This window comes from Jaculus jaculus, chromosome 15 (genome assembly GCF_020740685.1).
Source record: "Jaculus jaculus isolate mJacJac1 chromosome 15, mJacJac1.mat.Y.cur, whole genome shotgun sequence".
Lineage (NCBI taxonomy): Eukaryota > Metazoa > Chordata > Mammalia > Rodentia > Dipodidae > Jaculus > Jaculus jaculus.
Genome location: NC_059116.1, coordinates 24139311 through 24152226, shown reverse-complemented (window position 1 = coordinate 24152226; position 12916 = coordinate 24139311). Strand labels below are relative to the sequence as shown.

The following is a 12916-nucleotide window of genomic DNA, read 5'->3' as shown; positions in this document are numbered from 1 at the left end:
CTGAGGCTGAGACATGGAAGCTGGGCCAGGACAACTCTGCTGTGGGCCATACTGTGTAACCCCCATGACCTCAGGCCTATCTCCAGCATTCACCCCCACCTCACACTCCAGCTTTTCCCCTGCAGGTCCCATAGGAATGGGGGAGGCTTGGTTTTTCCTGTACAGACTAACTTCTTTTCCCCGTGTCATTTAATGGCACTGGCATCTAGCAGTCGCTCAAGCACAAGGCTCTGTCCCTAAATTCCTTCCCATCCTTAGCTTCCTTAAGCGATGCCTGGGCATCGTGACCCATGCACGCCCTCGCCTCTGCTGGCAGTCAGACGGTGGGGGGAATGCTCCTGCTCCATCTGACGTCACCTGCTCTGGGGCACGACCCATCCTGCATCTCTGGTGGGTGAGACTGCAAGAACCGCCCCAAGTGCCAGCCAGGTGGTGACCAGTGGCTGCCCTGCGATGCTGGCTCCCTCTCCACAGGACACGTGTCTGCCTGTCCTCGGCCGTCTGGGCCATTGTACGCAGCTCCTGCCTGGCCTCCTGCTTCCTGTTTCCTGCCCACTGCCAGACTTCCTTCCATTTTGCCACCAAGTTCCCTTTCAAACAGCTCATGACATCTGTTTTCTAAATGCTAGCATTCCCCCGAGCCTCCAGGATAGAAGTGTAATAAACTGCTTCACAGCACTTTTTGTCATTACCTGTTTCCTCCCTTTCCAGCAAACACCCCCCCCCCCCCCCCCCCCCCCCGTGCTACGGGTCCCATTTGTGCGTACCTTGTGCTCCGAGCGGACTTGTCATTCCCTGAACCACCATTCTGCTCCTAACCCCAGTCTTGTTTCTGTTCCTTCTCTCCTGATCACAGCTCTATACATAAGGGCTTCTTAAATTTTTCCCAGTCATGACCCCTCTTTAGCCAAGAAATTCTTACCTGCCCCTGAGTATACACCTGTATAAAATAAGTATACAAATCAAACATTTGCTGATACATCATAGGAATTTATTTTGGTATACATGTTTATTAAAGATGAAATCAAGTTGTTATACTAACAAGTTGGATTTACTATTTATTTTTACATAAAGAATTAAATCTTGGGCTGGAGGGATGGCTTAGCGGTTAAGGCACTTGCCTGCAAAGCCAAAGGACCCAGGTTCAATTCCTCAGGACTCATGTAAGCCAGCTGCACAAGGTGGCACATGTGTCTGGAGTTTGTTTGCTGTGGCCAGAGCTCCTGGTGCATCCATTCTCTCTATCTGCCCTCCTTCAAACAACTAAAATAAAAGTTTTTAAAGAATTAAATCTTGGCTGACTATGTCATCTTCAGTGCTTTCCAGAGCTGATCAATATTCTGACTTTAGAATCATCAGTGTTGAGAGCACTGTTTCGTGTATATGCACACACATCCATCCATCCAAAATGACAGAAGTTATGTTGAGGACCAGAAATTATTAAAATTTGTTCCTAATTTCAAGCCAAAATTCATATAACCATTTTTGATGAAACAAGTCATCAACTCAAACATCAATTTTTAAAATCAAACATTCTAGGAGCTGGAAGGATGGCTTAGCAGTTAAGGCTCACATGCCTAGGTTCCATTCCCCAAAACCCATTTAAGTCAGGTGCACAAGGTGGTGAACAAAGGTTCCTTTACAGCAGCTAGAGGCCCTGGTGCACCCGTTCTCTCTCTCTGTCTCTCAAATAAATAAATAGTATTTGAAATCAAACATTCTAATAATATCCGTCTACCAATTGGATATTCATTTATGGGAAAATTTCAATGTCTTTGTTTTCTGTAAGTAAACGATTACGTTTCTAGAAGAGCAGAAACCTTTGACATGTACTGTAAAACCACCGCGGTTCACATGCTGCGCTGAGGTGTTTCAGATCGTGTTCACCGGTGGCGTGTGGCATGGTGACGTGTGTTCAGAGCCAAAGCGACAGTGGAGCCATGCGCGGCATCATGGCTGAGCACTGCCAGAAGCACCTTGGAGTCATTGTGCATTTGTTTTTGTTTTTTAATACTTTATTTATTTGAGAGATAGGGTATTGGCACACCAGGGCCTTTTACCACCGCAAATGGACTCCAGACACATATGTGCAACGTGTTGTGGGTACTGGGCACTCAAACCTTGGGCCAGCAGGCTTTACAAGCAGGTGCCTTTAGTTGCTGAGCTGTCTCCCAGCCCTAGCTTTTTTTTTTTTTTTAATTGTTTGTTCATTGCACATACAGAGAGACCTCTCACTACTGTTATTGCCCATTTTTGTGCCCCCCCCCACATTCCATTACCATGACAGAACCCACAGTTGTTTTTTTTTGTTGTTTGTTTGTTTTGTTTTTCAAGGTAGGGTCTCAGTCCAGGCTGACCTGGAATTAACTCTGTAGTCTCAGGGTGGCCTTGAACTCACGGCGATCCTCCTACCTCTGCCTCCCGAGTGCTGGGATTAAAGGTGTGAGCCACCATGTCTGGCAGAACCCACAGTTTTAATGGGGTGTTGTATAGAGCACCCCTTTCCATGGTGAATTCTCTTTGTCCTTAGGTACCTGGTTGTGTGTAGGTTTCTTCCTTGTGGCACCAGTTTTTCTTTGTGTCTTGTCCCTCCTGTGTGTCCACACACAGCCCCACGGGCCACAGACCTCACTGGGGCTACAGTTGCTGCCCAGTGGCTCTGACTTCCTAGAGGTGAATGGCCAACTAAGGAGCCTCAAGAGCCACATGTGCTTAGAATTTAGTCATTGCACCGTCTGTCACCTGTATGGTTAGGCCTCTGTCTTGTCTTGAAGCGAATTCTAATTGCAAGGTGTTTCCTAACCCTTTGGCAGGGCTCCTGCCTCTCTGAATGACACAAGTCTGCTCCACGATCCTTGCCTGGGGACCTTTGGAGGGCCAGTATTCCCATGGCTTGTGCTGGGTGGCTACGATGGTAAGTAAGAAACTCCTGCTTTTCCTGATCCCTAAAGTGTTCCTGGTTCTGTCATTAACTATCATCAGTTATCATAGGAGGCTCCTAAATGGGGTGATCTTCTTGAACCTTAGAAATAACTCCATTAGCTTTGGGTGAGTTTGGCTGTGGATTTTAAAAGAAGTGACCCGGGGTGTGGTGGCACACACCAGAAATCTCAGCATTCAGGAGGTAAAGACAGGGGGATATTGAGTTTGGGACCAGCCTGGGCTATATAGTGATCCTACTCAGGACCTGATTTACAAGGACTGGGAGACGGTTCAGTGGTGAATTACGCACAAACACACAAACATGACAGCCTGAGTTCAGATCCCCAGACCCCACATAAAGCCAGGTGCCGTACAATGCATCTGTAACCCCAGCATGCCTACAGGAAACGGGAGGCAGAGACAGGAGGCTCCTTGGCAGCTCATGGGCCACAGGCACCTGAGGTTTTCCTCTGACTTCCATGGGGCACACACCTACGTGGATTGTGCTAACCTTTACCTGCCTTGGCGTAGCTGTCACAGGCCAAGGACGTCTCCCGACACTACCACACTTGGACACATACTGTTGAGTCTCAAGGAGGTCAGAGACCAGGAGGCTCCCCTGCAGAACCTCTGCTCATGAGGCTGGGGACCTCAGGCTGAGTCCCCTGCCGTGGGGACAAGGGAAGGTGAGGTGGGAAGACTCCAAAGTTGATGGATTACTTTCCTTAAAGCCAGGTGGGACAACATGGACCCTGGTAGTGAGAGGAGCAGTTGTTGGCTGTTTGGTGGCTCCTGTGGCACCCTAAGACAGGTGATGCCAGAGAAAATGAAGCGCTGATGCAACAGCCTTGGCATCCGAAGCTTAGTCACCAGCTCAGCAGGTTTTTCCCAGCCCATGAAAAGGCCAGATGGGTTTTTCTCACTATGAGGCAGGGGAGCAGTTGTGATCTATTTGAGATTTACTCCACTTTGTATAATACAATACTCTTTTTTTTTTTTTTTTTTTTGGTTTTTCAAGGTAGGGTCTCACTCTAGCCCAGGCTGACCTGGAATTCACTATGGAGTCTCAGGGTGGCCTCGAACTCATGGCAATCCTCCTACCTCTACCTCCTGAGTGCTGGCATTAAAGGTGTGCGCCATCACGCCCAGCTTAACAGGGCTCTTTTGAGTGGCAGGGAAAGAATGGTGTCAGAGACTGGCTAGCCACAGGGGCAGAGGTTAAATGTGGCCTTGCCAAATTCCTTCCATCAAGATAAACTCCAGCTAGATCAAAGATTGGCATGAAAGTATTGGAACTGTTGAAGTGGAAGAAGATACAGGAGGGATTTTTTGCAAAAATGTTTTTTAAGTAGAAAAGGCATTTCTAAGCAAGATAAAATTCAAAAGCTTAAAAAGACATAAATTTGCCAGGTGTGGTGGCACAAGCCTTTAATCCTGGCACTTGGGAGGCAGGGGTTGGAAAATTGCTGTGGGGTGAGGTCAGTCTGGGCTAGCACGAGAAGCTCTACCTCGAAAAAACAAAACAACAAAAAAGACATAAACTTGACTACATCAACATTATAAATTCATGTGTGCAAGAAAACCATTTTTTTGTTTTGCTTTTAAAGCAAGAAACTAACAAAAAAAGTACTTGTATTTATAACAAAGAGCATTCCCTTATTAATACAGAGCTGTGTGGATAAAAGAAAAGCAGAAATCAACCCAAAAGCAAGGAGATTGAAAGTTAACAACAGAAGTGGTACAAGTGCTGGGGAGGTAGCTCAGCAGTTAAAGGCGCTCGCTTATAAATCCTGACAGTCCAGGTTCAGTTCCCCACTACCCACGTAAAGTCAGATGAACAAAGTGACGCACGCGTCAGGAGTTTGTTTGAGGTGGCATAAGGCCCTGGCGTGCCCATTCTCCATCTCCTTCCTTGTCTTTCAAATAGACAGACAGACAAATATATCTTTTTAAAAATTTTTTGTTTTGTTTTTATTTATTTGAGAACAACAGAGAAAGGGGCAGATAGAGGGAGAGAGAGAGAATGGGTGTGCCAGGGCCTCCCGCCACTGCAAATGAACTCCAGACGCGTGCGCCCCCTTGTGCATCTGGCTAATGTGGGTCTTGGGGAGTCGAGCCTCGGACTGGGTTCCTTACGCTTCACAGGCAAGCGCTTAACCACTAAGCCATCTCTCCAGCCCAATATATCTTTTTTTTAAGTAATACAAATGGCTTTTCGTTGTGGAGGAATGCCTGTGTTTGCATCACTCCTATTGGTGTAATGCTTCTCCAAGTTTTGATTTTCTAGGTACGGTCTCACTCTAGCCCAGGTTGACCGGGGTGGACTTCACTGTGTAATCTCAGGCTGGCCTCGTTGCGATCCTCTACCTCACGCTCCTGAGTGCTGGGACTAAAGGCATGCGCCACCACACCTGGCAAAGAGAAAATTAGAATTGGTGTGCCAAGGCCTCTAGCCACTGCCAACAAACTCCAGATGTATGAACCACTTTGTGCATCTGGCTTTTACTAGAGTACTGGGGGGGGGGGTCCAAACTCAGGTCATTAGGCTTTGCAGGCAAGTGCCTTAGCTGCTGAGCCATCTCTTCAGCCCCTCACTTCGGCAGTTTTTCTACCTAGCAAGATGACAAAAACCAAAGAGGGAGGTGAGAACATGGGAAACGTAGACTAATCACTACAAAGTGAGCTCAAGGCAGGAAAGGATTTTTCTTTTTTTTTTTTTTTTGGTCGATGTGTCATGTCTGTGACACCTAAAATACCTGATACAAAGTAGGTCTCAGTAACTGTTCTGTTGAATAAAGGATCAAAACTCTACAGCAAGTAGTTTTATAGACATTATCAGAAAGCCCATAGCCAAGCATGGTGGCACACATACCTTTAACTCAGATTGTGCTTGTAAGGATTGATTCTACAAATAAGTACTTTATATCAGGTGATGTGGTGTTGTGATATAGTGGTAAGCATAGCTGCTTTCCAAATACGTTCTTTTAAAAAAATATGTTTTATTTATTTGTTTATTTATTTTAGGGGGGAGGGAGAGAATGGATACACCAGGGCCACCCTCCAGCTACTGCAAATGGACTCCAGGAGCATGCACCACCTTGTGCATCTGGCTTACGTGGGTCCTGGGAAATCTAATCTGGTTCCTTAGGCTTCGCAGGCAAGCACCTTAACTGCTGAGCCATCTCTCCAGCCCCCAAATATGTACTTTTAATAGACATCTTTTATTTTTTATAAGACATCTTTTGTAATATCAAAAAACTGAAAAGATTTCCATCACTTGGGATTTGGGCAAATCATACTAGGTGTTACTGTACTAAAAAAATAAGGCAGTAAGAAAGCTTTTTATTTATTCAAAGGAACATTCTCTAAGATGCACAATTTTTAGGTTTCACTTTGTTCCTTCAAGACACAAGGACTCATGTAGCTTCAGCTGGTCTTGAACTCTCTATATAAGCGAACATGACCTGGAACTTCTGATCCTCCTGCTGGGATTACAAGCATGTGCAGCCACACTTGGTTTTATTTGTTTTTAAAATATCTTTATTTGTGGAGGGAAGAGAGGCAAAATGAGAGTGAGAAGATGACAGAGTGGATGCTCCAGGCCTCTTGCTGCTGCAAGCAAACTCCAGATGCAGTGCACTTCCACCTGTGCATCTGGCCCGTTGGTTACTGGGGAACTGAAACTGGGTCAGTAGGCTTTACAAGCAAGCGCCTTTAACTGCTGAGACATCTCCCCGGCTCTTTCACACACACTTGGTTTTATATAGTGCTGGGGGACCAAGCCCAAGTCTTCATCCTTGCTATGCAGACACTCTCCCAACTTAGCTATCTCCCTGAGCCCTATTTTTTTTTTTAAATATTTTGTTCATTTTTTATTTATTTTGAGAGTGACAGAGAGAAAGACAGATAGAAGGGGAGAGAGAGAATGGGCGAGCCAGGGCTTCCAGCCACTGCAAATGAACTCCAGACACGTGCGCCCCCTTGTGCATCTGGCTAACGTGGGTCCTGGGGAGCCGAGCCTCGAACCGGGGTCCTTAGGCTTCACAGGCAAGCGCTTAAACACTAAGCCATCTCTCCAGCCCTCCTGAGCCCTATTTTATTTACTTATTTTATTATGGGTTTTTTGGGTTGTTTTTTTTTTTTTTTTTTTTTTGAGGCACAGTCTTTTCTGTGTATCCCAGGCTGGCCAAGAACTTGCCAAGTAGCCTTGGTCAGCTGCAAACTAATCATCCTCGTGTCCCAGCCTCCCAGAAGTATTGAGATCACAGGTGTTTGAAAGCATGCTGGGATCCAAGATAGAAAATGGTAAACTAAACTGTGTAGAACAGTACATTACTATTTGTGTAGGAAAGGAAAGGGAAGAGCATACATGTGCGTTAGGGCAGCTATCTCAGAACCTGTTCACAGCTGGCTGGTCACAGGTGGCGGCAGGGGAGACCAAGGACAGCATGGGAATTTAAAGGGAGGAGAATCTCACTGAACACCTTTTGGCCCAGTTTGCAGTTTCTGCCATGCACAGTATAGTGTGTCATTAAGAATGGTTTCTCTTAGGCTTTGCGCAGTGGTGCACACCTTTAATCCTAGCACTCGGGAGGCAGAGGTGGGAGGATCGACGAGTTTGAGGCCACCCTGAGACTACAGAGTGAATTCCAGGTCTGCTTGGACTAGAGTGAGAACCTACCTTGAAAAACCAAAAAGGGGGGGGGGGTGGAGAATGGCTACTCTTAGGTTGGGCATGGTGGTACATGCCTTTAATTCCAGCACTCACTCGGGATGCCAGGGTAGGGGGTTGCCATGAGTTCGAAGCTGCTCTGAGACTACATAGTGAATTCCAAGTCAACCTGGGCTAAATTGAGACGCTACGTCAAGAAAAAGTTTCTCTCAAACTTTAAGGTGGTAGCTCACACCTTTAATCCCAGCATGTGGGGAGGTGAAGGTGGGAGGATCAGTTTATGTCCCTCCTGTTCAGTCAAGAGATGGTGTGTAACTGGAGCAAGAAATCAGCCGCAGTACGACCCCCCATGTCTACCTATTTCTCCCCATGCTTGTACTCTGCTTTTTGATGTCACATTTTTCCTTTCTAGATCAAAACTACAATAATGCCACTGCCCTTGTGATTACCTTCCCTGTCAATAATTACTATAACGACACGGACAAGCTCCAGAGGGTCCAGGCCTGGGAAGAAGAGTGAGTGTCTCACGGGGCTCAACACGCTGGCCTTGCGTTGACGAAGCTGGACTGTGACAGCGAGCGCTAGAAGTTTTCTCTCTAAATTCGCCAGCATGGCACCACACATACATGACGGGATGTTTTTCCATTTGGTAGTAGCAATGCCAAGAAGAAAATTTGAACAGATTAACTTAGAAGCAGTGTTTGTATTTAAGAATACAAAGTATTCATAGCCTCCATATACTATGTGATTCAGTGAAAGCATCTACTCTCCTCTTCCCTCCTTCCTAATGGCCTTAGTATCTTCTTTCTTTTTTTAGTATTTTCAAGTCTATGGTCAGCTAGTCACCATAGTCAGTTTTAGACATTTTGATTATCTTAGAGTGAAGCATTGCTCCCCTTAACTTTCACCCCCCCAACACACACAATCTGATCCTCTTACCCAGCTAGAGGGGACCACTGATCTGCCTTCTGTCTTTATAGATGCCCGTTCTGGACTTTTATATAAGTGGAATCACATATGTGGACTTATGTGTCTGCTTATTCCACTCAGCATATTTTTAGAGTTTATCCACGTGGTGACATGTAACACTTCTCTTGGTAACAAATCACGTTCCCCTGGGTGTGTCTACTACATTTCCATTTGTCCACTTGACCATTTATTGGTGCATGCACATGTGGGTGGAGTCTGTCTTTTTGCCATTAGAAATAATGCTACTGTAAACGTGTATGCTTGTTTTAATGCAGACATATGTTTTTAATTTCCCTTGAGTGAGTCTGTGAGAAAGTAGAATTGCTGGATTACATGGCAACTCTTTATTCAGCTGTCTGCAGAACCACTCAGTTGTTTTCCAGCATGTGGGCTCTCCACATCTGTACGAACACAAATATTACTATTATCTTACATTTCAATTCTGGCCATTCTAGTGAGTATGAAATGATCACTCATCATAACATGGATTGGCATTCTTTAAAATATTTTATTCATTTGCCAGGCCATGGTGGTGCATGCCCTTAATCCCAGCACTCGGGAGGCAGAGGTAGGAGGATCGCTGTGAGTTCAAGGCCACCCTGAGGCTGCATAGTGAATTCCAGGTCAGCCTGAGCTAGAGTGAGACCCTACCTCAAAAAAACAAAACAAAAATCACTTGTGAGGAGAGAGAGATAATGGATATAGCAGGGCCACTTGCTACTACAAGCACACACTCCAGGTGCATGTGCCACTTTTTCATCAGGCCTTACATGGTACTGTGGAATCAAACCCAGGCCAACAGGCTTTGCAAGCAAGTGCCTTTAACCCTAGCTTGATTTGCATTATTTTGGTATTTAGATAGTTCAGATTTCTTTTCATAAGCTTATTCTCGTCTTCCTTAGAGAAATGTCTGTTTATTTCCCTTACTCATTTTTAATTGAATTATTGTTTCTATTATTAAATTATGAGAATTCTTTGTAGTTTTGTTTTCAATTAGCTAATGATATGTCAGATATTTTCTTCCGTTCTAAGGGGGTTTCTTCTTGACATTTGAAACACAAAAGTTCTTAATTTTTTTCTTTTCTTTTAAATTTAATTAATTTATTTATTTGAGAGAAAGAGGAGAGAATGGGCACACCAAGGCCTCCAGCCTCTGCAAGCAAACTCCAGATGCATGCGCCCCCTTGTGCATCTGGTTTACGTGAGTGCAGGAGAATTGAACTGGGATCCTTTGGCTTTGCAAGCAAACGCCTTAACCACTAAGCCATCTCTCCAGTCCAAAAGTTCTTAATTTTGATGAAGTCCAAAATATGTTTTTGTGGGGGGGAGGTGAGTGTCAGCATAAGCTGACTTAAAACTCACTCTGAAGCCCCAGGCTAGCCTTGTACTGATGGTGATCCTCCTTCCTTGGTCCCTTGAGTGCTGGGATTAAAGGCATGCACCACCATGCCTAGCTCAATTTATTTATTTTGTTGTCATTTGTACCAGTTTCTCTGCATTTGTGTCAACACAGATATCATTATTATTATTACCATCTCACATTTTTTTTTTTAATTTTTATTAACATTTTCCATGATTATAAAATATATCCCATGGTAATTCCCTCCCTCCCCACCCCCACACTTTCCCGTTTGAAATTCCATTCTCAATCATATTACCTCCCCATTACAATCATTGTAATTACATATATACAATATCAACCTATTAAGTATCCTCTTCCCTTCCTTTCTCCACCCTTTATGTCTCCTTTTCAACTTACTGGCCTCTGCTACTAAGTATTTTCATTCTCACACAGAAGCCCAGTCATCTGTAGCTAGGATCCCCATATGAGGGAGAACATGTGGCGCTTGGCTTTCTGGGCCTGGGTTACCTGACTTAGTATAATACTTTCCAGGTCCATCCATTTTTCTGCAAATTTCATAACTTCATTTTTCTTTACCGCTGAGTAGAACTCCATTGTATAAATGTACCACATCTTCATTATCCACTCATCTGTTGAGGGACATCTAGGCTGGTTCCATTTCCCAGCTATTATAAATTGAGCAGCAATAAACATGGTTGAGCATGTACTTCTAAGGAAATGAGATGAGTCCTTTGGATATATGCCTAGGAGTGCTATAGCTGGGTCATATGGTAGATCAATCTCTAGCTGCTTTAGGAACCTCCACACTGTTTTCCACAATGGCTGGACCAGATTGCATTCCCACCAGCAGTGCAGAAGGGTTCCTTTTTTTCCACATCCCCACCAACATTTATGATCATTTGTTTTCATGATGGTGGCCAATCTGACAGGAGTGCCATCTCACATTTTGATTCTAAATATTCTAGTGAGTATGGTGTTATCTCTAAGAACTATTGCCTAATCTAAGGACATAAGAAATACCCTTGTATTTTCTTCTAAGTGTTTTATTAGCTCAATCTATTTTGGCCTTTGATCCATTTAAACATTCTTCTTCTGTTACTAGGAATGAAACCTGGGTCTTTGAACATCATAGGCAAGCGCTGTCCCAATGAGTTACATCCCAGCAGTTGATTTTTGTTTGTTTGTTTGTTTGCATATTTGCTTTTTGAGGTAGGGTCTTATTCTAACCCAGGCTGTCCTGGAACATTCTCTGTAGACCCAAGGCTGGCCTTGAACTCATGGCTATCCTTCTACCTTGCCTCCCAAATGCTAGGATTAAAAATGTGCACCACTATACTCAGCACCCATTTCATTTTTTGAGACAGGGTCTTGCTATCAGGCTGTCCTTGAACTTCAGATCCAACCCAGCCTCCCAAGTGCTGGGATTAAAGGCCAATGCTGTCACACTCAGCTCATTTAATGTTGTTGTTGTTATTTTTGTTTTTGTTGTTTTAGAGAGAGAGGAGACAGAGAGAAATAGCAGGTCAGGGCCTCAGCCACTGATATCAAACTCCAGACAGTTGCACCACCTAGTGGCCATGTGTGACCATGCGCTTTGCCTCACCTTTGTGAGTCTGGCTAATGTGGGATCTGGGTAGTAGAACGTGGGTCCTTAGGCTTCACAGGCAAACACCTTAACTGCTAAGCCATCTCTCCAGCTCTCATTTAATGTTTTGTGTGGTAAAAGTCAGGGACCAGCTTCATTCTTTTGCATGTAGCTGTCCATCCAATTTCCCTAGACATTTGTGAAATAGACTTCTTTCCCCTGTTGAATGGTCTGAGGAGCCTTATCAAAAATTAGTTAACTTGGGCTGGAGAGATGACTTAGTAGTTAAGGGGCTTCCTTGCAAAGGCAAAGGACCCAGTTTTGATTCCCCAGGACCCATCTAAGCCAGATGCACAAGGTAATGCATGTGTCTGGAGTTCATTTGCAGTGGCTGGAGGTCCTGGCACACCCATATGTTCTCTCTCTCTCATAAATAAATTCAAAAAATTAGTTAACTCCTCCATACACATAGAATATTTGTAGACTGTCCATTCTGTTCCTTTGATTTTATGTCTATTCTTGGGCTAGAACCATACTGCCTAGATTATTGCTGGTTTTGCAATTTGAAATTGGGAAATAGGAACCCTTCTGGGTTTTTTTTTTGTTGTTGTTGTTGTTTGTTTTTTAGAGGTAGGGTCTCATTCTAGCGCAGGCTGACCTGGAATTCACTCTGTAATCCTAGGCTGGCTTCAAACTCACAGTGATCCTCCTACCTCTGCCTTCTAAATGCTACCACCACATCCAGCTGGCTTTTATTTATTTATTATTATTATTTTAATGAACCCGTCTTTGCTGAGTTGTTTTGGCTACTCTGGGCTTTGCAATTGCATGTGAAGTTTAGAATCCACTTGTTACTTTCTATAATGAAAGACACGAGAGCTGATAGATAGTGCATTGAATCTATAGATAGATCCATTTTAAAATTTTTGTTCCGTGTGTGTGTGTGTGTGTGTGTGTGTGTGTGTATTCCTTAAAAACATACTCCACTTAAGTGCATGCAAGTAATTTCAGCCTGTGGGAGGCTAAGCAGAAGGACTACTTGAGCTGAAAAGCTCTAGAGCAATTAAGCAACATAGTGAGCTACGTCTCCAAACAAACAAACAAACAAAAAAATGGCATATGGTTTTACATATGTTCTAAATAGCCAAAAACTTCAAACCTGGTGAGGGTGTATAGCTCAGGGTTAGAGGGCTTGCTCGAGTATGCTCATGGTCTTAGGTTTGATCCTTAGCAAACACACACACACGGGGGATGGGGGGAGAATTCATCTAGATTGCAACCCTGGCTGTAATTCTGGCACGTCTATTGCTGTGCTCCTATGTAGAATATCCTAATGTAGGGCATAGGTTAGAAGGGTGATCTTTATGTCATAGAGGTTGGGAAGAAGTCTCTTATTCATGCATCA

The 12916-nt window shown here is 44.3% G+C and overlaps 1 protein-coding gene across 1 annotated transcript in view; it reads left to right on the top strand.

Annotated features, from left to right (window-relative positions):
• The window catches only part of Npc1 (NPC intracellular cholesterol transporter 1), a 69864-nt gene that overhangs the window by 37986 nt on the left and 18962 nt on the right, over positions 1–12916 (top strand). The window contains exons 10-11 of the mRNA XM_045134687.1: positions 2814–2914; positions 8007–8109. Coding sequence (XP_044990622.1) covers positions 2814–2914; positions 8007–8109 — 204 coding nt within the window. The remainder of the gene's footprint in view (positions 1–2813; positions 2915–8006; positions 8110–12916) is intronic.